At 45.8% G+C, this 25,372-nt stretch overlaps 1 protein-coding gene across 3 annotated transcripts in view; it reads right to left on the minus strand.

Annotated features, from left to right (window-relative positions):
• The window catches only part of FTO (FTO alpha-ketoglutarate dependent dioxygenase), a 308,362-nt gene that overhangs the window by 88,863 nt on the left and 194,127 nt on the right, over positions 1-25,372 (minus strand). For 2 of the 3 annotated variants that reach the window (XM_045989037.1, XM_045989036.1), the window contains exon 8: positions 9,656-9,780. In XM_045989037.1, the coding sequence (XP_045844993.1) occupies positions 9,656-9,780 (125 nt within the window). Of the gene's footprint in view, positions 1-7,190; positions 7,285-9,655; positions 9,781-25,372 lie in introns of those variants that run through there. The other variant, XM_045989038.1, reaches the window with a different exon arrangement.

Below are 25,372 nucleotides of genomic sequence, written 5' to 3' on the forward strand. Positions count from 1 at the left end.
TCCAGGCCTGCGATAGTGTCTGCTACCAGCTAGGCACTCGATAAATATTTGCTGAGTCAATGCATGACTGACAGTTCAACTCCCCGTAACCATAACCACCGCTTACGAACTGCCTGCGTGCATTCACACGCGCAATCCCCTACCACCTCACAGGTAGGCCCGGCCTCTCTCTTAAGAGACATTTGTGTGGGATGCCTGGGTGGCTCAGTTGGTTAAGCGTCTGCCTTTGGCTCAGGTCATGATCCCAGCGTCATCCCATCGGATAGAGTTCCACAATGGGCTCCTTGCTCTGCTGGGCCTGCTTCTCCCTCTGCCTGCCATTCTGTCTGCTTGTGCTCTCTCTCGCTCTCTGACAAATAAATAAATAAAATCTTAAAAAAAAAAAAAAAGAGAGAGAGAGAGACATTTGTGAGTATAACCTGGCCTGAATTTGAGCCTTCCCAAAGCGAAGACCTCTAAGGGGACACCCTTTTCGAAAAGTCGCTGGGAGCCAGAGTGCAGACTGTCTAAGGAGAAATGAATGATCTGCCCCCGCCCCACCGCCCCAGCATGGCATTCCTTAGACACTGGTATTCCGCGAGTAGCTCAGTCATTCCTGTGACTCACCAGAACGGGCACAGCAAGTTTTACAACAACTGATCGTTTTATGATGCCGATCAGGAAAGAAAATGTCACATCTTTGGACTGCAGGATCCTATTTGGGTCCTACTGAGTGTTGCTGAAGAGGCGGGACAGGGCAATGTCCATACGCTTTTCACTTTCCAGAGTTGTGCTTAGGAGCCAAGTTCTTGGCTGTCCTCCCGCTAGAACATAAGCTCCATGAGAGAAGCCCTTTCATCCATGTGGCTCCTGGCTGCATTGCTAGCACCCAGAACAGTGCTTGACAAACAGCAAGCCCTTGGGAAGTATTTGTGGAGTAAATAAATGGATTCATCGATGTTTTCTCAAAAAGTTGAAGCAGAGCTGCCGGTGAGAAATAACCCGCCACCGATCACCGTCAGAATCTGCTGGGAGTGGAGCTCATGCTGAAGGCTAGGCGCTGATTTTACAAAAAGATGCGCAGAAGTCAATTGGCTTTTGTCTCCCATAAAACTGTTCAAATAATGACAGTAACAATGGTAATAACATTAACAACACTGGCCTCCTTAAGATAAGTTGCTGTAGCTTGGGAATAAAAAAAAAAAGGTAACCCTATCTCTAGACTCATTTAATCCTCGCTCTAAATTTATACAATGTTTCAATTCCTACACATTTATGAGAAGGTTTTATGGAGTTACTGGGTTTTATGGAGTAATCTGGTTCAGATACACAAAGGACATTCTTCTGCTAAGGGCAGCAGAAAGCGGAGACGGCAATTATTAAAGGAGATCGGACAGATGCGTTAGAAAGGGGAGGCAGGGATGGCAAGCAGGCTGGTGGCTTCCTGTCCCTCCCTGGAAGCTCCTTCACTTACCGCTCCCCCAGGCCCGCAAACAAACTCAGTGGGCTGCAGCGGACAGCTACCGGACCGGAGACCGCTGCAGCTTCTGCCTCTCAACTCGCTCGGCCTGAAAGAGCAGCAGCCCCTCTGAGTGACAGCAGTTGACATGGGCAGACGACTCCGTCACATGCTGTCTCAGAAGCCTGTAACATCAGCCTCGTCATCTCCTAGCTTGTCCTTGAGGCCAGTGGTTCCATTTCGTGTGACCACCGTTCCTGGGGGTGGCAAACAAATCCAGGCCCACGTGCCAGGTCACCAAGGCTCAATGTTCATCACTGCACTGATACCATTAAAGGCACATCAGGATATTGGCAGGTAACCAGGAGAAAGCAACTGCCTGGAGCGGGTAAAATTCAAACTGGAAGCCACGTTTAAAAAATGTATTTATTTCAGAGAGACAGCGAGAGGGCACGGGTGCGCGGGGGGCACGGGGAGGAGCAGAGGGAGAGGAGAGAGAAACTCAAACAGACTCCACGCAGAGTGAAGAGCCCAATGCGGGGCTTGATCTCATGACCCATGAGATCATGACCTGAGCTGAAATCGAGAGTAGGATATTTAACTGACTGAGCCACCCAGGTGCCCCTGAAGTCACCTTTACACTCAGTGTTGCCCCTCCTGGGCTAAAAGGCCTCCTCTTGTGCAGAGAAATGGCTCTAGGGAGGCCTTTTCCCCGCCCCCCAGTTCTATTTTGTTTCCGGGAATGGCAAGAGACCAGGAATCACAGCCTCAGGAGTGAGACCCTGTCTTTTTGTCCTGGTCCCGGCTCAGTTCCATGGTGTCCACTTCTGGGCTCTTCCTCAAGCACCCAAGCCAGCCTGTGCACACAGCATCCCTCCTCGCTCATGCTGCAAACAGGGCTCAGGATGTGGTCTTGAGACTGGGACACTGAAGAACTACAGACCAGAGATCTCTCCTCACATCTAATCTCAGGGTTTCCACCTAGGGCAGGAGATGAATATGTATCCAAAAAAGCAACAGGCAGCATCTCCAATGGTCACTCCTCTTCAAAATGAAAAAGGACCTCAAAGTACTTATGAACGGAGGAACAGGTTGCAAGGAAAGCTATTCTATTCAGCCAGACGCTGAATAACTCTTGAGTTCCAGGCACTGTTCTAGACGCGGGGAGCTGTGGCCAACAGGCACCAGGGTTCCTGCCCACCCAGGGCGTGGTTCTAACAGAGGAATGATCTGGGCTGTGGGTTTTGCAGTCGGTGAACAGGCAAATCCCCTGCACTCACCAAGTTTACATTCCGGGAGGAGCGACAAAATGTCAGCACGGAATCAGGTACACATACAACACATGTCAGGTGATTCCTGTTTGTAAGCTCCTACCGAACTGTAAGCTCCCCTGGAGCAGACTCCAGGGCTAAGTCACCTTCCAGGTTCCTGCAGAAGAAGAATGAAAATCTACAGGCCAGCCACCGTGTTCCCATTAGCCCATCCTGCCCTCCCCAGCGCATTATTTCAAAACTGACACTGTACCATGCTCATCTTAATATTTCCCAGAGCATTGAGCACACTTATTTGTACAGAACAAGCACTCCATAAATAACCGTTCATTGCTAAGCTGGACTGGATCGACTTGTTAGTTTTATACATCATTCAGGCCTGCTGGGAGGCAAAAGGAGAGGCCACATATCCACAGAGAAAACCCTAGGGCCAGAGTGGATCTGCAGAAGTAACTTCCACAAACGGCTTTCCTTGCTGCACCCAGATCACAGCTTCGAAGCTGAGTGGCTTTAGAAAAGGTTTTAACAGCTAGATTTTGGAGCCCTGACAAAGATAGATCTGTCCTAGAGCTAAATGTGACGGCAAAGGTTATGGTGACTATGGTCAGTGATAAGACGGTCAATGAGAAGATGGTTCTCTCGGCCGGAAAAAGGGCTAACTTGGCAGGTTTCTGAGCTGACAAAGCCCAGCATGGGGAAGACATGTATACAAAGCCATCTAGATCTGGCGAGTTCGTTTTAACTGGAAGCAAGTAGGTCTGAAAGCTTTTCTAAGAAACGGCCATAAACGTTTTTTTAAACTGTTCTCAGCACCATTTAAAGGCTCCTTGGACCCAAACAAAGCTGTCCGCCACAGGACCATCGAAAATCCTGTTTGAGCCTAGAAGTGGAGGAGCTGTAAGTAGACCGAGTTTCCATTTAGTCAGGGACATTCCTATCCAGTGGGCAATGCTGAGAGATGCTGTACCGGGGGAGACATATGAGAAGGGGACAAGGAATGGGGAGGGGATCTCCGAAAACAAATTAAGAACGGCCACCTAGGGGCGCCTGGGTGGCTCAGTGGTTAAGCCGCTGCCTTCTGCTCAGGTCATGGTCTCGGGGTCCTGGGATCGAGTCCCACATCGGGCTCTCTGCTCGGCAGGGAGTCTGCTTTCCTCTCTCTCTCTCTCTCTGTCTGCCTCTCTGCCTACTTGTGATCTCTGTCTGTCAAATAAATAAATAAAAATTAAAAAAAAAAAAAAAAAAGAACGGCCACCTGCAAATAAACAAAGGGCCGGGCCTACCCAGGGGAGATGGGAAATGGGCCCAGCTGTACTCTCACAACTTCATTTGGAGCTCCCTTCCCTCAATGCGCCGGGCTCGTGAGCTCCTTCCCACTTAAAGGGGTAAGTGCTTACATCAGCTATGTTTTTAAATCCCCTAATAAGAACCTTGGGCTGCCTGGGTGGCTCAGCTGGTTAAGCAACTGCCTTCAGCTCAGGTCATGATCCAGGAGTCCCAGGATCGAGTCCCACATCGGGCTCCCAACTCCATGGAGAGTCTGCTTCTCCCTCTGACCTTCTTTCTCTCAAATTAAAAAAAAAAAAAAAAAAAAAGAACCTAATGTTCTTATATAGGCACAAGAAAGATGTTCAAGACATCCTGTGTCATCGGGGAAATGCAAATCATAAACCACAGTAACAAGCCTAGGATGTTTATATCAAAAATACAAAGGAAAGTAAGTGTCGGTGAGGTTGTGGTGAATCTGCAAGCCTTGTGTGCAACTGCTGGGAGCATAAAAGAGGGCAGCGGATGTGGAAAACAGTCTGGCAAGTCCTCAAGTGACCATATGACTCAGCAATTCCACTCCTGGGTTTACACTCAGGAGACCGGAAGACTCAAAAACTTGTACACAAATGCACACAGCAGTGTGATTCAGAACAGCCGAACAGTGCAAACAACCCAAATGTCCAGCGGCCGGGTGAATGGATAAACAAAACGGGTCTAGTCAAGCCATGGACTATTACTTGGCAGTAAAAAAGAATGGAGTACTTACATAGGCTACAACACAGGTCAACCCCAAAAGCACTGTGTTAAATGAACGAGGCCTGACACAAAAAAGTCACAGAGTGTAGGATTCCATTTACATGGAATGTTCAGGCAAATCCATAGAGACAGAAAGAAGCTTAGTGCTTGCAAGGGACTGTGGGGAGAAGGGGGGATCGACAGTGGCTGTTAACAGGTCTGGGGTTTCATTCTGGGGTAATGGAAATATTCCGGAATTGGATAATGGTGATGGTTGCATAATCTTGTAAATATACTAAAAAATCATCCTCCTCATCATCGCTTAATTGTAATACTTTAAAATTATTTTATGTTATATGAATTTTTGTATTTTGTGAATTATATCTTGATTGGGGGGGAACCCTAATGGCCTGGCTTTCAGCTTATTTTTTTTGTATTTGCTTCTTACTTAGCAAAACTTTAAAGGCGCTGTTTCCAAGTTAAAAAGCACCGTTAGTTCTACAAGTGTTCCTCCACTCCCCGTGTTAGCCTCCGTCTAGCTCTCCGCTCACTCCAGCTCCCCGCGGGCAGTCAAGTCAAAACTTAGGATGAAACATACACGGACTTTGGATAATGTTTAGAAGATTTTTGTTTCTATTTTAAATATAACTACTGTCTGGGCAACACTTGCATATGTAGACAGACAGTGTAGTTCAACACAAGAGGATTTTCTATGGTACAACAATTCTAGTCTGTAGAGATGGCTACAGTGATCTACTTCCCCTGAGTGGCTTGGAGCCACTTGCCGCTCAACTATGGTTAACGATGGTTCCCCAACCTTCCTTTCCGCTGCCTTCCATAGCCCCTTTCTGGGAACCGGCTAGAATCTCATCCCCAGATGCCTTCTTCAATTGGCTGCCAGAAGCATTTTCTCATGCCCAGCCTCTCACGCGGTGTTCTCTGTATGGTACGTATATGAAACATACAAAAATGCTAATGAAATCAACCCATTCCTGTTTCAGAACACAGAGTCACGGGCTGTACCCGCGGTTTCGAAGGGAGAGCACAGAGAGCTTTGTGAAGCCCATGAAGCCCGACGTCGCTGGTCGGAAGCCGGGACCCTGTGTTCAGGGGGAGCTGGGAGAGAGCTTTAAGTAGATTACTCTTATCAATTAACAGTAAGTGAACGCCCAGCTTATGACCACGCCCAGCTTATGACCCCGCCCAGTGGCGGCAATAGCCCAGTGGCGGCAATAATTAACATCGCTAGGACTGTTCTTTGAAAAAGGGATAAAGAAAGGAACAAACCCATCTACTCAATTTACATTATGTGCTTTTGTCTTCCTCGTACAGACAAGAAATGGCAAAGCTGTTGTAAGAACAAAACAGCGTCTGGGAGTGACACGGATATTCAGCATCCAAAGATGCGTGATGTCCGGTGGCCAGGGGCTGAAGTGGACTGCCATTTTTTTGTGGGGCATTTTCTCAAACATTTGATTTACCTACATTGGCTCAACCGAGCGAGCCAGCTGAAAATAAAATATCTGATTCTCATTCCGACACGTTCAAGGCAAAGGAAGCCCATTCCTTTCCCTTCAGCTGACGACGGATAATTATTCCACAACAGACATGCCCTCAAACTTCTCTGCAATCAAGGAAAAGGTGCTAGGGATTTGCGGAAATGAACCAAGGCGCCGATGTTTTGCTGTATTTTATTTAGGAAAACAACTCGGGCACGGACAGGGAGCTGTACCTTTTCTTCAGCGCACTTTTCAAATGATAATTTCTTCACTGGCACCATTAAATCTTAATCCATTCCAGCTCCTTGCATGGGTCATTGAGTCTATATGTACTGCTGTTATTTTAAAATGTTTCCCCTTGGTAGGGAGAGGGGGGGAGACAAGACGTTGAGAGCCAGATGGGCCTTCTTCACAGTTCATTTATCAGACCTAATACGCGGGGCTCCGCCCTCTTCTCTCTCCCTATTGCGGTTAAACCTCCATATAATTTGGTAATCATTTTCATTATCAGAGAGTGACCCTCGCGCCGCCTAGCCTGGGACACCCAGTCCCAGCAGCTGCTCTTTCTCTGCCTTTTCCTACAGTAGACCCTAAGAACCTCAGGGTTTATTAGCTGCAGACTGACCTTTGGGCTGCGGAGGTCAAGAAGGGGTCAGAGCAGAGGGCTTGCCCAGTTCTTTAAAAGCTATAACAAGCTGTCCATCAGGCAGAGTGGACTGTATAAACAAAGCCAAATCTTCAGAAATTCTGTACCACTTCTGTTAACACTTACCCTGCATTCACACAGCTTCTCCTGATGTACTTTGGATCATTCAGCTCGGGGGGAAGTGAATAGACAGCCCTAATAAGCCTATTTGGAGAGGCTTGTTTATGGGATTACCCAGCTAGGGGAAGGAAACCCACAGCATTCAGATGTGCCTCTGGAATCGCGGGGTTGCGGGACACTGTGACAAACTTGGTTACCCCGAGTCATGCAGAAGTGACGCTTTCCTCAAAAAGCTAAATTACAGGGAACATATGCTTTCAGTTTAAGAGAATTCAGGGAGTCCCAAACAATGGCAAGGCTCCTGGTCTGAGAGAGAGAGACAAATATTTTAAAACTCAGTTACAAGTTCTGCTTTAAAATATTCTCCCTAACATCATTACTGCAGAGGAACCGGCTGGAGCGGGGAGACGGGGGTGCGGGGCGGGGAGGAGGGGAAAAACCTTTATGACAACGGCCTCCTATCAAAGTCATTGCCAGCCGCGGAGTCTCCGCTGACCGACATTACTTCAAGTTGTACTAGTCATAACGCATTCTCCAATGTGCGATCGGAGGTAATTAGAGTCATCTGTATTTAACTTTCGGAGGAAAAAATTTCTATTATCTAATCTAACTGATCCCCTGATAGCTTTGATGAAAGTAAAATACTATAACCTATGGCTCGGCCTTTGGCGAGCGCTAATTATTTTCTGTCAAAGCACATTTTTCCTCGTGTAATTCCAAAGTCCACAATGGGCCGGTGGCGAAAACGCAGACGGCTCGGTGAGCGTGGCAGTGGGTGTTTTATAACTTTCACCACTGCCCGCCTGATGGCCACTCGGGCCAGTACCCGGTCCCAGACGGCCGGAGGACGCTTTGATGAGGCAACGAGAGGTGTATGGTAACAGTCTGTTTATACAGATCATGTGGGTGAGTCTTTTAGATAGGTCACTGGGATGGGAAACATCAAATGGGGGTGAAGAAGGGGTGTGGGGGGAGGAGGACGGTTATTTAATACTCTGAAGACACTTTTCCTTCTGAGCTCTCAAGACATGACCCTCTTGAAATTTGCTTTCAGGTGTTTAGTTTTAAGGGGGTCTGCAGACTGTCAGCTGCTAAAGCTCTTTCTTTTCTCCTCCCCTGCCACAAAGGACTTGAGAATTTGTGTTTCAAATGCTAGACTCCATCAACTTCAACACTGGCTCCAGCTCCTGATTAAATTGTTAGCAGTTAAGGGCCAGAAATGCTGAAACCAGACTCCTTTTAAACAGGCCATTTTGGGCATGTTGTCTGATGATTTGGGATACTAGGGAATTATTGTTAACAAACCAAATGCACTCAACAGAAGACATCCATCCTCAACATTTGGTCTCTGAGCTGTCTTTGGAGGGATGGTGGGGGCGGGGGTGGGGGCTCAAAGAGAGATTACAGGGAAATTCTTTCTTTCTTTCTCTCTTTCCTATTTAATAAGAATCACCAGGGGAAACGATATAAAAGGTTAAACACAGAGAGAAACACATCTTAGATGTCCCCACATGGATATTCCAGTATTTAATAAAATATGCATACCTTAATGAATATATACGCTGAAGTTAGAATATAAGAAAAGTTAAATTGGAGATTATTTAATTACTGTAGCCAAAACTGTCATTTACTCTGATCTGACTACACTATAAAAAAGAGGGGAAGGGGAAAGTATCAAGGTGAATTTTAAAATTATTCTTTCAATGCAAGTCTGAATTTAGAGATAAAACACATACTTGAGAAACCACTTTCCAAAACCCGGCTGGAACGCACTATTTGTACTCTTACCTGTCTCCTTTCTTGGAAATGCTCACCTTCAGCCTTGTTTGGACAAATTGATTTTCATGATAATTGTTACTAGCAAAGCCACCAATTACAAATTCTATTGCATGGACCCACTTGAAGAAATATTAACGTTCTCGACTCCCAGGCACACAGGATTTTTAAGCATCAAAAAAGACTCCAAGACAAAATTCAACACGATCTTCCTGATTCCTCTCCCTCTTGCTGGGAGACGGATGATAATTCAACGATTTTTACCTACCGTTTGGGGGGAAGTGGTTCCGGCCTTGCACCCATGACTTGCTTTTCAAATAAGAGCAGGATAACAGAATCTAGAGTACCCAAGCCTCAATTCTGTAAAAACCAATGATTTGTGGAAACTTCTACCAGTAAGAAATCTCCAACCACAGGTAAGTCCATGGGCAAAGAAACTAGGTTGAAGCCAACATAATTCCTACTTGGCCACTTCTAAGCTGGGGTTCATCATTCGACCACTTTCAAGCAACCTACCTCTCACTGAGTGGTGTAAGAGCACGGTGTGAATTTCCCAGACATCTGCCCGAACCAGGCAGCAACGTTAGTCTTTAGAGTGTTGATTAAAAGCCTCCTTTAGCATCAGATACTTCTATACTACATGCTCAGGATGCAAAATTGATGCAAAACGTTACACTCAGGGATAAATCATATACACCTACCGATGACATCATGGCTCATTACAATGAATGGAGGGACCATGTGCAAGAGAGCTAACGCTGGCTGATACCATCCGTAACTTGCTGACTTTTCATGGCCCCTCTAATGAGAGGGGGTGAGACCCATCATGGGGAAGGGCTCAGCCCAATACAGCTCTTGTTTTTTTCGGGGACGACAAATCCCATGTCATGAGAGAACTAACCTGGCGTGCCACTCTCTCCTCAGGTTCTGACGCGTAGTGAGCGAGGCAAGGATGGCGGTCAAGATTTCATTCCTTTGTTCCACGGGGACCCCCTCTCTCCTAACTTCAAGAAGCACAGCATTCGTCTAGAAGGAATGGTCCAAAAAAAGAACGGGAAAAATTAATAAGAATAATAAAAAAAAAAGCCCATAAGCAAATAAGGACAGTAAATCAATGGCTTTTTTATTACAGTTCCCCTGCTAACAAATCAATACAGTAAATGATGGTCAAAAATGGCCAGCATATATTTTGTATTTAATCAATGTACAAGGCACATAAGGTAAACTCCAAACCTCCATTGCCTTAAGTAACACATCGAGATGCTGTGTGTTCTCACTCTAATTTCCTCAGTGCACCAACGGTCTTTTTCCGGGGAACTGCCTCCCATGAGCTATTATTAGAAATGATTTTCACGTACACCTCACTGTGAGTTGTTTGTTTTGCCTTTTAAAAAAGAGCAGTCTCTGACTTTCGCTCGCTCTGTTTTCTGCCACCCAGCTGAGGATTTCTGCATTGCCTCTCCTATTGGAATCATTAATTTCTATTTCTAGCCATGCCAGCAATTTTTTTTTTTTTTTGGCTCACTCATTTTCCTTGCTTGTTGCAAATCAAGAGCTTGCAAAGAAAGAAACAATAAGAGCACAAAAATCAAATTCAGTCCCAAGGAGTCCTCCCAGCTTTAGAAATCCACGACATATTTCAAAGAATACATACAGGGACTCTTGCGCACAGCAGACTTCCGATTTGAGGAAGAATCACTTACTCTACAGTCATGGCCATGGTCCTTAAGAGAAATTAGGCTCGCTGGTGAGTACAAAAACACTCCAGCTTCTAGCTAGCATTGGAAAACGTCAGATGGTGCTTCTAGAAATAATGGAAGCCCTACACAGCACACGCTGCTCACTCTAACAAGAAGCATTACATCCAAACTCAAATTTGAAAGTGTCATTTCAATTTTATCTACGACTCACTCCTGTATGCTCGTTTTGCACGTATGTGTTTTAAACATGCAAATTCGTGTAACATAAAAAACAATTAAGAAAACAACACAGGGTATTCTATTGGCACTTGAAATGTGAGTGAGCAAATGCCTTTCGAGTTTTAATGATAGAACTTCTCATCGCACATATTTATCTTCATACAACTGGGACAGAAATCTTGAGAATTTAGACATGTTTTTCATTTAAAGTTGGTGTGGCTTCTTTGGAGATGTTGTACCCAAAGCAAATGCTAAAAGGAATGAACCTGTTACCTTCTTTGTACCGGTCCTTCTCTGACTGATGCCAATGCCTTCATTCACTTAAGAGCACACTCACAATTTTGTCCTCATGTAACTTAAAATACTACTTCCTTACTCCCCTGTGGCACTTTGCAGTGTATACTGAATGCTTTCTGGGGCAGCCTTCAGGAGAGGTTAGTGCAGATCTGTTGTCCGGCTGCCTTCTACCCAGATCCCGTCCCTCTTTGCTGTAACAACATCAAACCTTCTCTTCGGGAAGTCTTTTATTGTATGCCGTCTAGCTAGCCCGCCAGCTAAGTAAAGTGTTCCACTCTCTCCCATGAAGGATGGGGGCCAGGCCCACCTGATTCGCTTTTCCAAGCCCTGAGACACTTAAGAAGAATGACAAAGAAGGGGAAAAAATTGGAGGCCACATATCAGTTTCCTTAGTTCCTACCAACGATGGTCCTCGAAGTATTCCTGGTTTCCTGAAATTTCTGAGCAGAGATCATTCTTCTTCTTTTGATACCACTGAGTTATCCAATATCCTTTGAATCAAGTTCTATTTTGTTCGAATTCACCAGAATTCTGTTTCTGATGCTTACAATAAAAAAACCCTAACTGGGACAGAAAGAGAGGAAATACTATTTCCTTTGTTAAAGGATCCAAGATAATGTGACTAGCACTAGCCCAGAAGAGGACCCTGATCTTTGCCTCCTGGGTCCAGAATTCCATCAACCATACCACGCGATGTACCCAGCTGGACACTCTGAGCTTCGAGGGCAAGGACATTTTTAGGCCTCCAGGACAGGGAGGAATGTTCATTTTTCTCTAGGTGCTTCTCCAGCATGAAGCCCAGGCTCCAAGTGGCTCAAGCAGGCGTTTCAAATGCAAGGACCCACCAGAGCCAGAAAGGTAACATGAATGAGTTTAGGCAAGATGACCCGATGAGAGCACGTGCTCTGTGAAAAAAGGCAGTTACTATTCAGTATCAGCCAACTCTGATATTCAGAAAAGAGGTCTCCATGGTGCCAGATTCGTGCATTTTCAAAATAAACAAGAAATCTGTTTTGATTTTTTTAATGTGAGATCTCCTGACTTTTACGTGTTAGCAACTCATTTTTTTAAACTTTGAAAATACCACGTGGTCAAACAAGAAACACCAGTAACTGAACAAAACTCAGACAGCTGCTCACTGGTGACCTCTAACATAAAAGATGTCTAATTTCAGGGGCGCCTGGGTGGCTCAGTGGATTAAGCCGCTGCCTTCGGCTCAGGTCATGATCTCAGGGTCCTGGGATCGAGCCCCGCATCAGGCTCTCTGCTCCACAGGGAGCCTGCTTCCTCCTCTCTCTCTGCCTGCCTCTCTGCCTGCTTGTGATCTCTCTCTCCATCAAATAAATAAATAAAATCTTAAAAAAAAAAAAAAAAAAGATGTCTAATTTCAGAGAGGTCCTGGCATCAATGGGTATTCTGAACACAGCATTGCTCCTTGTCTGAGATACCTGACCTCAGGTTGGAAGGAACCTCAAGAAGTCTTGTCGTTTATCACTATGTCTATAGGTACTTATTATTTTGCCAAAATAATAAGCAAAATATTTCAAATAGAAGACAAAGTACACATCTACATTGATTTTTTGATGAAAAAAACTCGATTCACCTTCTGACTGTATTAAAATAATTTTTAAAAAAGTCATTTCTCTCTTCTTTACTTTTTGCATCATTTAAATTTTATCCAGAGGCCCTTGTTTTCCCTGATCAGCCTCTTAGTGGGGAAGGAGAAAGGATTTAAGAAAATAAGTTTTATAATCCCGGGGATCCTGTCTGTTTACTTCATTACTGCACCCCCGTGCTTGCCTAATGATTTTTAATAAATATTTGTCAAATCAGTAAATAAGGAAGGAACTTGCAAAAACTAAGAGCAAGAGGAGACTGTCTTTTGAGACTTTACTATTAGGTAAACTTATAAACCCATCAACTAAGCGACAGTTACCTGCTTTACCAAGGAGCTCTCTCCACTTGACAAAAGGATCCACTTCTAGGTCTGTTTAAATAATTCCCGCAGTGCAGACTCTCCCCAACTTCAGTCATTCTAGCACAGTCTCAAAATTCTTGTGTATGAGGTATACAATCTGATATTTTTATTTCAAATGATCCACATTTTAAAGTGTAAAATAAATTCACTTCAAAAGAAAATAGGAAAACCAGGGGTACCTGTCCTAAATTAAAAGATAACTGCAAAAATAACATTAAAAACAAAGCTGTATGTTGATTTCATTCTAGACAGATGTTTCGTGCTGAAGGTTCTGGAACAGAAGTCTACTGGGTTGCTGTAAATGAGGCCATGAACAAGTCTTGGTGAAAGTTAAAGACATGAAGACCTCCTTGACACAAAGATGTGGACTAAAAAGGAGCTGCAAAGGGGGGATCCACTTTCTCACAGTGTGGTCCGGGCACTCTGCGGAGTCCTGGAGCGCCACCTAGCGTTTGCCTGGCTAACATCCACGGTCCACATCCCAAGCTCTGGATGTACCACCTTACTTACAATGATTTTCAGACACCTTACAGAAAAATCTGTTTTTTCCGCAAGAAATGTATTCTTGCGGGGAACTCAAATTATAAAACAAAACAAAACTGGAGCAGTTCTCTTTAAAGAAGCTTCTGTGGAGGACCTAAAAGCTCCCTTTGTCATGGGGCATCTCTTCAAAATCCCAAGAAACAGTGAAACACAAGTTGCCAACCTCAACCCAAGAGCATTTAAAAGAGCATTCAATTTCTTTGAAGTTTATACATCGCTGGTGGGAATGAAAAACACTGGCAGTGTGGTAAGCACTTTGGCAGTTTCTTACAAAGTTACACATACACACTTAACATATGATCCATCAATCTCATTTATGGGGATTTAGCTGAAGAAATGGAAGCTCATGTGCACACAGAAACCAGTGCAAAAACGTTCAGAGCAGCTTTACTCAAAAGTGCCTCAAACTGGAAATAATCTCAATGCCCTACAAAGGATAAATGGATAAACTACCTGTGGTACATCCATACAAAGGAATATTACTCAGCAGTAAAAAAGGACGGGCAACTGATGGAACACTGCCATTTGTTTGAATCTCAAAGTCGTTATGCTGGATGAAAGAGCCTGGCCTCCAAAGATTAAACACTGCATGATTCCATTTACTGAACATTCTGGAAAAAGCAAATTACAGGGATAGAGAACAAATTAGTGGTTGCCAGGGGTCAAGATGGGTGAGGGTTTGTTACAAAGAGCAACATAAGGGAGTTTCTGGAATGATGGAACTGTTCTGTACCCCACTGTACATGAGTTTATATATACATTAAAAGTCTTAGGACTGTATATCCCAAAAAGTCGAGTTTGATCATATAAAAATCTTCCCAAATTTAATTGTTAAAACTCCTTTTCATCATATTTTTAGGACAAGAAAGAATGCAGAAAGCAGACATCCATCTAAATACATCTGAATAAGTAGTTAGTAAAGAGAGAACTACATTGAGATTCTGAAACAAACTGTTACCAAAAGAATCTTTTCAAGATATCAGAAAAGGATGGATGAATTTAGACTGAGCATTCAGACCCTAAAATAGAGTTATTTCATAAAATTTAGAGCAAAAAGAAGTCATTGCACAAAAGTTAGAGAACGTCAGGGGCGCCTGGGTGGCTCAGTGGGTTAAGCCGCTGCCTTCGGCTCAGGTCATGATCTCGGGGTCCTGGGATCGAGTCCCGCATCGGGCTCTCTGCTCAGCAGGGAGCCTGCTTCCCTCTCTCTCTCTCTGCCCAGCAGGGAGCCTGCTTCCTTCTCTCTCTCTCTGCCTGCCTCTCTGTCTACTTGTGATCTCTCTCTGTCAAATAAATAAATAAAATATTTAAAAAAAAAAAAAAAAAAAAAAAGTTAGAGAACGTCAAAGAGCACTCTTTTGACAAGACTCAATGGTGATATTTTTCTCCTCATATTAGTGTTGGCTCCTCAAGGGTTGACTTTATGCAGGAAATGTTAGTAGCCCATCTTCCCATCAGCAGTAACACAGAACTGTCTTCAAACAAGTACCAATTTTTTAAAGATTATATTTATTTATTTGACAGAGAGAGAGACATGGCAAGAGAGGGAGAACAAGCATGGGAGTGGGAGAGGGAGAAGAAGGCTCCCCACCAAGCCGGGAGCCCGATTCAGTCCCAGGACTGGGATCACGACCTGACCTGAAGGCAGACACTTAACAACTGAGCCACCCAGGGACCCTGCATGCACCAATTTTTAATAGTCTCCTGTTACCGAAAACACATTCTCCCTCTCCTCCCCTCAAAATAGAGGCCAAGTAAACCAGGGCTTTAGAAATCATGCTCTGGGGGTTAGATTTCATTTCACTAGTAACTCTTTTTCAACAGAAACTGATGAACGTGCTGGCCTATCAGGAAAAGACTAAGAATACTCTTTTTTTTTTTTTAAGATTTTATTTATTTATTTGACAGAGAGAGAGAGAAAGAGAGAGATCACAAGTAGGCAGAGAGAGAGGGGGACATAGGCTCCCTGCTGAGCAGAGAGCCTGATGTGAGGCTCGATCCCAAGACCCTGAGATCATGACCTGAGCTCTAGGCAGAGGCTTAACCCACTGAGCCACCCAGGTGCCCCAAGACTAAGAATATTCTTAAGGCTACTAGCTGTTCAGAGCCCAGCTGTCACCTCCTAGCTGTAGGCCTTCATCCCAGCTGCAAAATGGCAATGACACCAGAGCCTCTCCATGGGTTCTTGTGAGAAGGAGGTGCCCAGACACATGCCACTACGATTAGTATTGTTCAGAACCCACGAATCAGTCTCGTGCTAGGTTGTACTGTTTGAATAAAAACACTCCGGCAAGCGTCTGTGACATCACATGAAACATTTGAAAAGGCAATCAGGCAACCACTGAACAATTATGAGCAGAAAAAGCCTCTTCTAGGAGCCAGAGGCATATCCTTGTGCTTCCCCCTCGTGGTAGGAAATCTTTACCCGCCCCCCCCCCCCCCCCCCCGCCAGTGGGGTTTATTTTTAGAGTCCGTCCTGGTCTTCCTTGATGCCTCTCTCTCTTATGCTACACCACCCGATATGTGTCCCGACCTTCTTCATCTCCTCTGGGGGTTCCTTAACTGTTGTTGGCCCTGGGCAGGAGCCCTGGTTCTCAGCAGAAGGCTTCTGTTTGCTCTCTCTGGGGGTTGACCCCTGCTCCAGTGGCTTTAAGGTTCCCCTGTAGATTGATGACTTTAAGCGGATCATCTCCACCGAACTCTAGCCCCACAGAGCCCAGGACTGCCGATCCCTCCTTAAATACACTCTTCAAACGTGAAGCCTCAACCTCAGCCTGTCCACATTGGCACTATCGCTGCCCTCTCGCCGCTTCCCTCTTCATCGATCTGCTCCTTCTCCTGTATTTCCCTAGAAGGGCGAATGGCACCACGGTCAACTCCATCGCCCAATCCAGACGGCTAGGGCTCATCCTGTTGGCCTCCCTTTCCTTTCCCTGCACTCTCAGTATCTAAACTTCAAATCCTGTCATTCCTCTCTGTTCAGTAGGACTCAAACTTACTTTTTCCTCACTGCCGCAGGCCGAGTTCAGGCCCATCTCTCATCGGCACCATGCAGCGGCATCCCAACTTGCCTCTCTGCATCTATCTCACCCCTTCACGAATGTTCCTCCCCCAAGAGGGCACTCTCAAGGTCAAAGGAAACAAGAAGCTTCAACCTCCAAAACCTCATCTAAGCCAGAGCAGCTCTGTTCGTCTGTTCCTATATGCCTCACTTATTGTCATCTGAGACCAAATCGAACCAAACATAACAAAAAACCCACCTTAATGTTTTAAGAAGCCGGAATTCTTCGCCTGACCAAAGTAACCACAGCAAAACAACGCTCCAGGTCACTTCTCCAATTTGATTCTCTTGCCATCTTCCAATCCATGTAGGACCAATGTCAGTTCCCTGAAAATACATGGCTGTTCTACACAATACATTGACTTGCTGTAGAAATGGCCAGTCATGACTCATTTTTTTCAAGAAACACCTCGGATAACACCTCCTCTATGAAGCTCTCCGGGAACCAAATCCTTGCACCAAATCACAGAGAGCTGGTCGCCCCTCCTTACGTGGCACTGCTGAACATCTCACGAACCACACCACGCTCCGCCGTTCTTTACTCACCGGATGCTTCCTCCTCCAGAGCGGGGACTCTGATAGATCAGAGAAGCCCCCGTCCCTCTCCTCCCGGTACCCTCCAAGGTGCCTACTTTGGCACCATGTCATGAAAACAGACTCCTGAGAGGTGCTTGTGGAATAAATGAAAGCAAATGACATGCCAGAGCATGTCTGCTGAATGAGATGAACAGTCAAGCCGCAGAGTACTACTCGAGATCAAAACCAGCACGTGAGACAAGCTCCAGTTGGATGCCAACTGTACCTGATGAGAATTCTAAGAAAAACGCTGTGGAGACTATTTTTCAACAATGGGGTCAAGAAAACTAAGACGATGCAATCCCTGGGTGACCACGTAGAAGGGCGATACGTGTCTGGAAAGGTGTATCTCAAAGTACATCTAGAAGTTTTACTCCACTGGGATTCCCTTGTAATCTTTCCAGACCCTTTTAACAAGCCAAGAAGTCTTTTCTCCATCTCAAAAAACAAAACAAGGGCTCCTGGGTGGCTCAGTGGGTTAAGCCGCTGCCTTCAGCTCAGGTCATGATCTCAGGGTCCTGGGATCGAGTCCCACATCGGGCTCTCCGCTCAGTGGAGAGCCTGCTTCCCTTTCTCTCTGCCTGCCTCTCTTGTGATTTCTCTCTGTCAAATAAATAAATAAAATCTTTAAAAAAAAAAAACAAAAAAAAACAAAAACAGAACTACTTTGGACTCTGGCAACCCATAGCACCCTATGGACCTCTGTGAATTCCCTAGTGTTTTCAGCTTCTCCTGGCTCAAAACTTTATGCACAAAACCGAAGTAAAAAATCCACAACCAGAGAGGACAAAAAGGGGAGGGGAAGAGAGGGAAGGAGCAAGGTTGACTGAGAATGAAACGAAGAAAAGCCTAAACTCTAAGGTTCTAAGAAGCCTCGAATTTGGGGCGCCTGGGTGGGTCAGTCAGTTGAGTGGCCGACTCTTGGTTTAGGCTGAGGTTGTGAACTCAGGGTCATGGATCCAGGCCTGTGTCAGGCTCTGCACTCGGTGGGACGTCTGCTTGAGATTCTCTCTCTCTCTCGGCCCCTCCTGGTCATGCGCACACGCTCCCCCCCCTAAAGTAAATAAATAAATCTTAAAAAAGCAAACAAAAAAAAAGTCATCTCAAACTTCAGGAAAAGTTTGTCATTTGAGACCAAACCAATTCTGAATTTACTCAATTAAAACTGAGCAAGTCACCTAATTCTTGGTGGATATATTTGTATAGTCAGCAATTGCCAGTATGTCCTAATTCTGGGGTACCATAAGGAAAGCACATACGGACACACATGTAATATACATAATTTGTAGTACACAAGGTTTTTGGACAGGAATCACACTGAGCTTTAAAAGGAAAATTACAGCATTTACTTCTGACGAATAATTCAACAGAAGTCTTTCATTCTTTGGGTTCCTTTCTGATATGGGGTAACAGCTTCTGAAATTCTGGTTTAATCCATCCTTCTTACAAATCAAAGAACTCGGCCTAAGGAAATGCATGGGAACAGGAGGCATTCCACAAACGTGGCTGGTAATCCCTCTGCCTTAATTCATTTAACAACAACAACAACAACAAAAATCTGCTGCTGCTTTTCCAATTTCAAAAGCCATATAAACACCAGGATGCCAGAACTGCATGCCTTTCCCTCCTCCCCATCGCCCATCCTCACCAGCGCCAAAAAAGCAGCACCCTCATTACAGGGGAAAATGACCCGCCGAACACTTTTTATGCACAGAGCGGCCTCAGGTTCGGGCTGTATTTCCCCTCTGCACACACAAATTACAAAGATATGCTCGGACTGATAAAGAGGGCTAAAGGTTCAACTTGTGAAGAAACTTGGTTTAAGATGTTATCAGCTGGGAAAGCTATTTCCTCACATCAACACTGCCACGGGCTGTCAAAAACCCAACCAGGGCTCCCCTCTTCAAAAGTCCAGGAACACTTTTTTTTTCCCCCTTTCTTTCTTTCTTTTTTTTTTTTTTTCAAAAAAAAGAAGAAGAAGAAGAAAGGCCCAGAACCCACTGAGATAGCCTTGGTGCCATCAAAGAAAGGTCGATCTCAGGTCTTCCCTCATTTACTGATTGTCAGTTTAAGATGGCTCTTTTGTGAGGCCTCTGGAGCTCAGTGCTGAGTGATGCCTTCACATTTGCTAAACCAGACTGGGTACCACCGAAGAGCTCCAGCATGCTGGGACCCACAGCCCAGCAGAACAAATAAACACGCCTCGCAGCCTTTTTGCCGACTTTATCTCCCTCTCCGGGAGCAGGAGGGTTTTGGGGGTGCTAATGTTTACACAATGTTAAAACTTTCTTTCCCCTGTTTCCTGAATTTGAGAAGACACATCCTGGATGACCTCGGCTGGGAGATAACACCGAGTCACCACGGGCTGCCACGTCTACTGGCCTACTTCAGGCTGCTGTCTCCGGCCTGCCCCTCCCCACCTCCCCCCTTCACGCAGGCTCAGCAAAGAGAGCCGCAGAGGGGCTGGACTGTCTTGAACGGAAGGCACAAAGGCAGAAGTCTCCAAGAGGCTGCCGGCAAAGCAGCCTTTTACTTTAGTCCCATTGACAGACCCACCTGGTTCAGTTCATCCCAAAGACCCACGTGATTTGAATGAACATTTCAGCGGAGTTTTTACCAAAGGAACCTCAAAAGTGTACCAGGAAGCCATACTTTGGCCTCTTCCCCTCAAGTGCTGTTGAACTGGAGCGCTCCTGGGGAGTAATCAAGGATGATGCTGGGAGGCAAAGAATGCCGGGAAAATGCTCCCTCGCTCAGCTCCCTCATCTGTGAAGGGGGTGTTTGTAACAGCACCAACTACCCTTGCGATGATTACGTGAGAGCATCCACTCTCAGAGCGCTTTGCACAATGCCTGGCATGCACAAAATGCTCAATGAATGTTTGCGATCTGTCACCAGCAGCATTACGTGCAAAACAATTCCGGGGAGGGGCGCCTGGGTGGCTCAGTGGATTAAGCCGCTGCCTTCCGCTCAGGTAATGATCTCAGGGTCCTGGGATCGAGCCCCGCATCGGGCTCTCTGCTCTGCGGGCAGCCTGCTTCCTCCTCTCTCTCTGCCTGCCTCTCTGCCTACTTGTGATCTCTCTGTCAAATAAATAAATAAAATCTTTAAAAAAAAAAAAATTCGGGGGAAAAAAAAGATCCCCTAAGATACAGATACCATTAAAAAAAATTACGTATCCGAAAATACCACAGCCAAGAATCTGAATAATTACTGAAGCTTTTTTCCCCAGAGTACTTTCCTAGAACTTCCCATTTTTCCTCTCCTACCAACACAGAAATCAGTCTAGATCATGTGTTTCACAAAAGACGCCGAACCACAGCAGCCAGGCCTGGGACTGCGTGAACTCGCGGGATAGTCGTGGTGGTGGCTGCGGGAATGGGCAGGTGGCTGGAGGGAAGGCTGGCCTGCCGCGCACGTTCAGCGTGGGGCGCTGGGACAGTGCACGGAAGCCGGGCCTTGGAGCTCCAGTCAGCAACATCAAGGTTGTGGATGATGGCGAGAAACCGTCCATGTATGTGTCAAGGAAGGAAGAAAAGAGAAAGAAAGGGAGAGAGGGAGAGAGAAGGGAGGGAGAAAGAAAAGAAGAAGGAGAAAAGAAAGGAGAAGGAGAGAAGGAAGGAGAGAGAGAGAAAGGCGAAGAAGGGGAAAAAAAGTGTTGTTTATAGAAGCCAGCTGCTTGGGCCCCGGCGCCAGCAGGCCCCCATCCTGCGATGTTTCGCTTGCAACCCCACTGCCCCCACTGGCACAGGTACAACTAAACGTTGACTTCAATGCTTCAGAGAGCACTCGACTGATTTTGTCCATGATTAATTGCCAAAGACATGGCTGGCCATATGGAACAGAGAAAGCATCAAGTAATTCATACTTCTGTATGTGATCGTTTGGCCCCTGTTGTTTTAATGTACAGGAAAGAGCTAGTATAGCACAGCCCTGGTGTCTTGCCCCTGACAGCCCATTAAGAAATCTCAAAGCACCTAGTCGAAGTTATGCTGTTGGCTTTTCAATAGTAGCCTAATAAAACAGAAGCAAAGCTTTCCAACTAGTCTTAAATCTTTCATATACAGTACATTAACTACTGTGGCTGAAACAACGGGCTTCTTATGATAGGAAATGGGATTTGATTTCTAGTCTCCACATACTTACTGAAAGCCTTTTTTTTTTTGACCTTTATGGAGTTTACAAAATCATTGTCCACCGCCCCCCCCCTGGCCCCGCCACCCCCCACCCCAGCTCTGTTTTCCAAGTAGCCTAATAGATTCGTTTGCTTCTGAAGAGTCTGCTCTTAGTCACTACTGCACGCGGTCTGGATCATAAAGCTGATTCACACATGGGTGGAAGAAACGGCATAATTATTCTCACCAAAAGAGCCCAGGAATCGTTCTGGCTTCGGAAGCACTAGCTTTCTTACAAAACCAGAAGACAGCGAAAGCTATACAGTGGCAGGGGCGGGCTGCGGCGGGGGGACCTCACAAGCACACTCTTATCATCACTCCCTTTCCCATCATTCTATGAAATGAATCCATTCGTTGTGGGAAAAAAAAATATCCACTTATTTTCCAGATGCTCTACTGTTTGCCCTGGGTGACACTCCATGCCAGACGAAAAGGGGAAAGTGACAACCTCAGGTGCAATTCTGCCCCTACTTGCAGTCTATTAACTCCATCCGTTATGAAAATCTTTGCAGATTATTTAATCTATGCAGACCTGTTATTTTCAGGTCGAGGGGAATGCACAGACATTTCCGCGATGTTTTCCTTTCCAGGACTTTCAAAGGACAGCACTAAAAACGGTAATACCGTCACCGGTAGTTTCCTTTGTCAGGTCGGAGGTGTGTTGGCGGGGGATGACTTTGTTGGCACTTTTCATGAAAAAATATTTATACAGTGCTTTATGTCTGAGGATTTTTAGGTGCTGGAATTATCCTACTGCCGGAAGACACCATATACGGGAAATTCCACCTGACTGCCTATTCATTAGCTGGAGCGTAATTGCCTCTGTTGCTAAAAAGAACTAACAGCCCGTTTAGAGCTCTAAGCCCGTGGTAACTTCTCTGCCTCCCCGCCACCTCTCCTTCCTCGCAACATGCTGGTACCTTCCAGGATGAGCAACCAGTTCAGCAAACAGTATCATGAAACAGAGAGTATGAGCAAGAGGCTCAAAAGGAAAATAAAAGAGACAAAGGCACTGAAACTGACTCAGTAATGGAGCGAGGAAGACACACCGTGGGATTTCTACAAAAACAGGAAAGTGATCTCGCCCACCATTATGTGACAGATATTTTCTGTTTTATTTATGGGATGTTCCATGGGGGATGAGGGTAATGTAATTCCTATTTTACAGATGGGAAAACTGAGTTTGGGGAGCTGAAATGCCCAAGAGTAATAAACTTCAGGGCCAGAGGCGCCAGCATGTGAAACCTACATGCATGTGAAATCTACATGCCTAGCTGACTGTTCGCTGCCATGAAGGTTCTCACAGATGTCACGTAACAGTATCATATGTAATATACACATAGAATGAAAAGTAACATATATGAAAGTACCTCCCTGAAATCTCATCCAGGGACACAAACCCCTACCTTAGCCGCCTTACTTCAATAAGAAATTAAGAGCTTTAGACTGCAGGCACAGCACACAGCAATCGTCCCTGGACCCAGAAGTAAGTGTGGATATCTGCATACATCTCACATAATGAACACGAGAAGCAAAGCCGGCTTCTTCCCAGTTACTTCCCAATTCGACAGTGCCTGGTCTTATCTGTGTCTTTTCATCAGAAACTATTCACTCCACAAATAAAAAAGCAACAAATCTCCCAACCCCACCACAACATACACATGGCCCCCCGACTCCTAGCCACCGCTTCTCAGATTCTCCCTGTGCTAATCTAGTTGTTGGCCTAACTGTTCACTGGAGGTGAAGGACGGCTAGCCACGCCAAGTACTCCCTAACTCATCCACTGGGCATGTTTGGCCTCAAAGTGGCTTAGTGGCTTCCCATCCTTGGGCAAAGTAAAAAGTCACCAAAGACCTCCATCAGATCAGCTCTCCCCTTCCCCCAAACAGCAGTAGCACAAAGGCTGAAGGGCTCTGTCATGCACACTGGATTATATGAAGTGTAAAACATTGGGGGAGAGGGGAAGGGGAGGGGAGGCCTTTGAAAGGGAACTGGGGAAAAAGAAATCACACTTGCAAGAGGATCCAGCTGACAGCCCAGTCCCTAACAAGTGAGACAAGTGAATATGTTTGGAAACATTGTGAATGCAAGAAGAGTGCGGGCCTTTTGTCTGCAGCCCTACAGTGTGTCTTAACCCAACTGCTGCCTGCCTCACTGAACATATGTTTTCTACACAAGAACTGAAGCAGAAAAGGCCCTTTGTTATAACTTACTCCTTTGTCTCTATATGCCCCCCCCCCGCCCACCCCCTCTTTCAGTAACATCCAAACCAAAGCCCTGGTGGAAACTTTAACTGCCCGCGAGAGCAAGGCCAGAATGCCCAGCCAGGACCCTTCTCCTGCCCCCCAGGCCTAGAGAACTGCTCTCCTCACAGCGGCCAGGAGCAGCAAGAGGGTACATTTATTTAGTGCCTGCTGTGTGCTCGATGTCGCAACAAGCATTTTATCCACATCATCTCATTTAATCCAAAAATCACCATAGGTGAGGTGCCTTTATTTTAAAGATGAGGAGACGGCGGCTCGCAGAGAGTAAGTAACCCCCCAAAGCCACGAGGGGAGGGTTCAGTTTTAGATGTGTGGTGCTGGCAATGCTTCGGGGACATTTATCAAACAGGGGTTCAGAGCTGGAGAGAAATGTAGATGTAGGATTTGAGGATGTGGGAAAATTTACACACACACACACACCCGCATTCTGCTCTTTAAACTAAACGTCACTGCATCTGAGCTGGGAACCGGGCAGCAGAGAACTCAGAGGCAAGCAAAGCTGATGAGGCTTCCTAAATCCGGCCTGCGATGAAGAGAAGATTGTAGGTCTCTCTTGATCTTGTGGGTTTTACCACGGGAAGGACAAACACAGGCTCCGGAGTCCCAGTCCCTTAGGGGCTTAGAGCTGGCCATGAGTAAGTTATTTACCCTCCCTGTACCTCAGTATTCTCATCTGTACAATAAGGGTGCTTCTAACATCTACTTTGGAGGGCACAGAGGGGTCCATTTTTAACTCCAGGTCCTTTGAACAGTGCCTGAGGCCCCAGTAAGTGTGAGCAACATTAGAGTTCCACTTAAGCCACAGTAAAGGCACTAACACTGATCGTTTGTCTTTATAATAACCTAGGTCTTTCTTTCTCCATTTCCCCACTGTTCACGTTAACCGCGCATCTACACCAGATAAGCTAGTATCTTGTAGCATGGACCCCTTTGGCTGCTGCCGGTGGTGAAGACGGGTGACGGGAGCTACCATTATCCAGCCCTTACCACATGCTAGGCGCTGCTCCCACACACTGGATCACTGAATCCTAAAACGAAACCTATGAGAGAAAGGGATTGTCATTTCTACTTTGCAGATGAAGAGCCAGAGAGGCAGAAAGATTAAACAACTTGCCAAGTTTTCCACCGTAAGTCAGCAATGGAGCCAAGCCTGACCCCAAGCATCGGACTCTGATGACCGAAGCAAACATACGGGTAAACCCATGATGTCACAGAAAGTTCTTTCGTGCATCTTATCTCATTTAATCGTCACAAAACCTACATGCATTAGGTAGAGCAAATATTATTAACCACACTGTCGCACACGAGGAACCTGAGATTCAGCTAAACTCAAGGACTCTTTCGGTATCACAGTTAGGGTAGGAGCTGAGCCAGGACTAGCAACCTGGCATCCTAACTCCAGGACCAGCGCCTCTGCACTCGACGCACAGAATGGAATTACCAAGGGCAAGTTCCCAGGGAGTAGTAAGTCAACCCATCTGAAGTCTCTGCTATCCAGCAGACATCCCTAATGTCATGGTACCTGGCCATTAGCTGCTTATAGTCGAAGCAGGAAAATAAAACACATACACAGAGTGGGAGCCAACCAGGGGGGCTGCAGGGAACAACTGTTGAATTCACCACAGCTCTGAGACTTGGTCTTGATCTACCCCACCGTCCTGTTCACAGCCTATCATAACCTTAACCTTCCCATTTAACACTCATCTGGCTAAGTGGTCTTATCCTGTTCATTTGAAGGAAATGAAAACGAAAACGAGGACCTGCAAGACCAAAGACAGAACTAATAAATTTCACCACATCCATCT

Source organism: Meles meles, chromosome 19, assembly GCF_922984935.1.
Source record: "Meles meles chromosome 19, mMelMel3.1 paternal haplotype, whole genome shotgun sequence".
Taxonomy (NCBI): Eukaryota; Metazoa; Chordata; class Mammalia; order Carnivora; family Mustelidae; genus Meles; species Meles meles.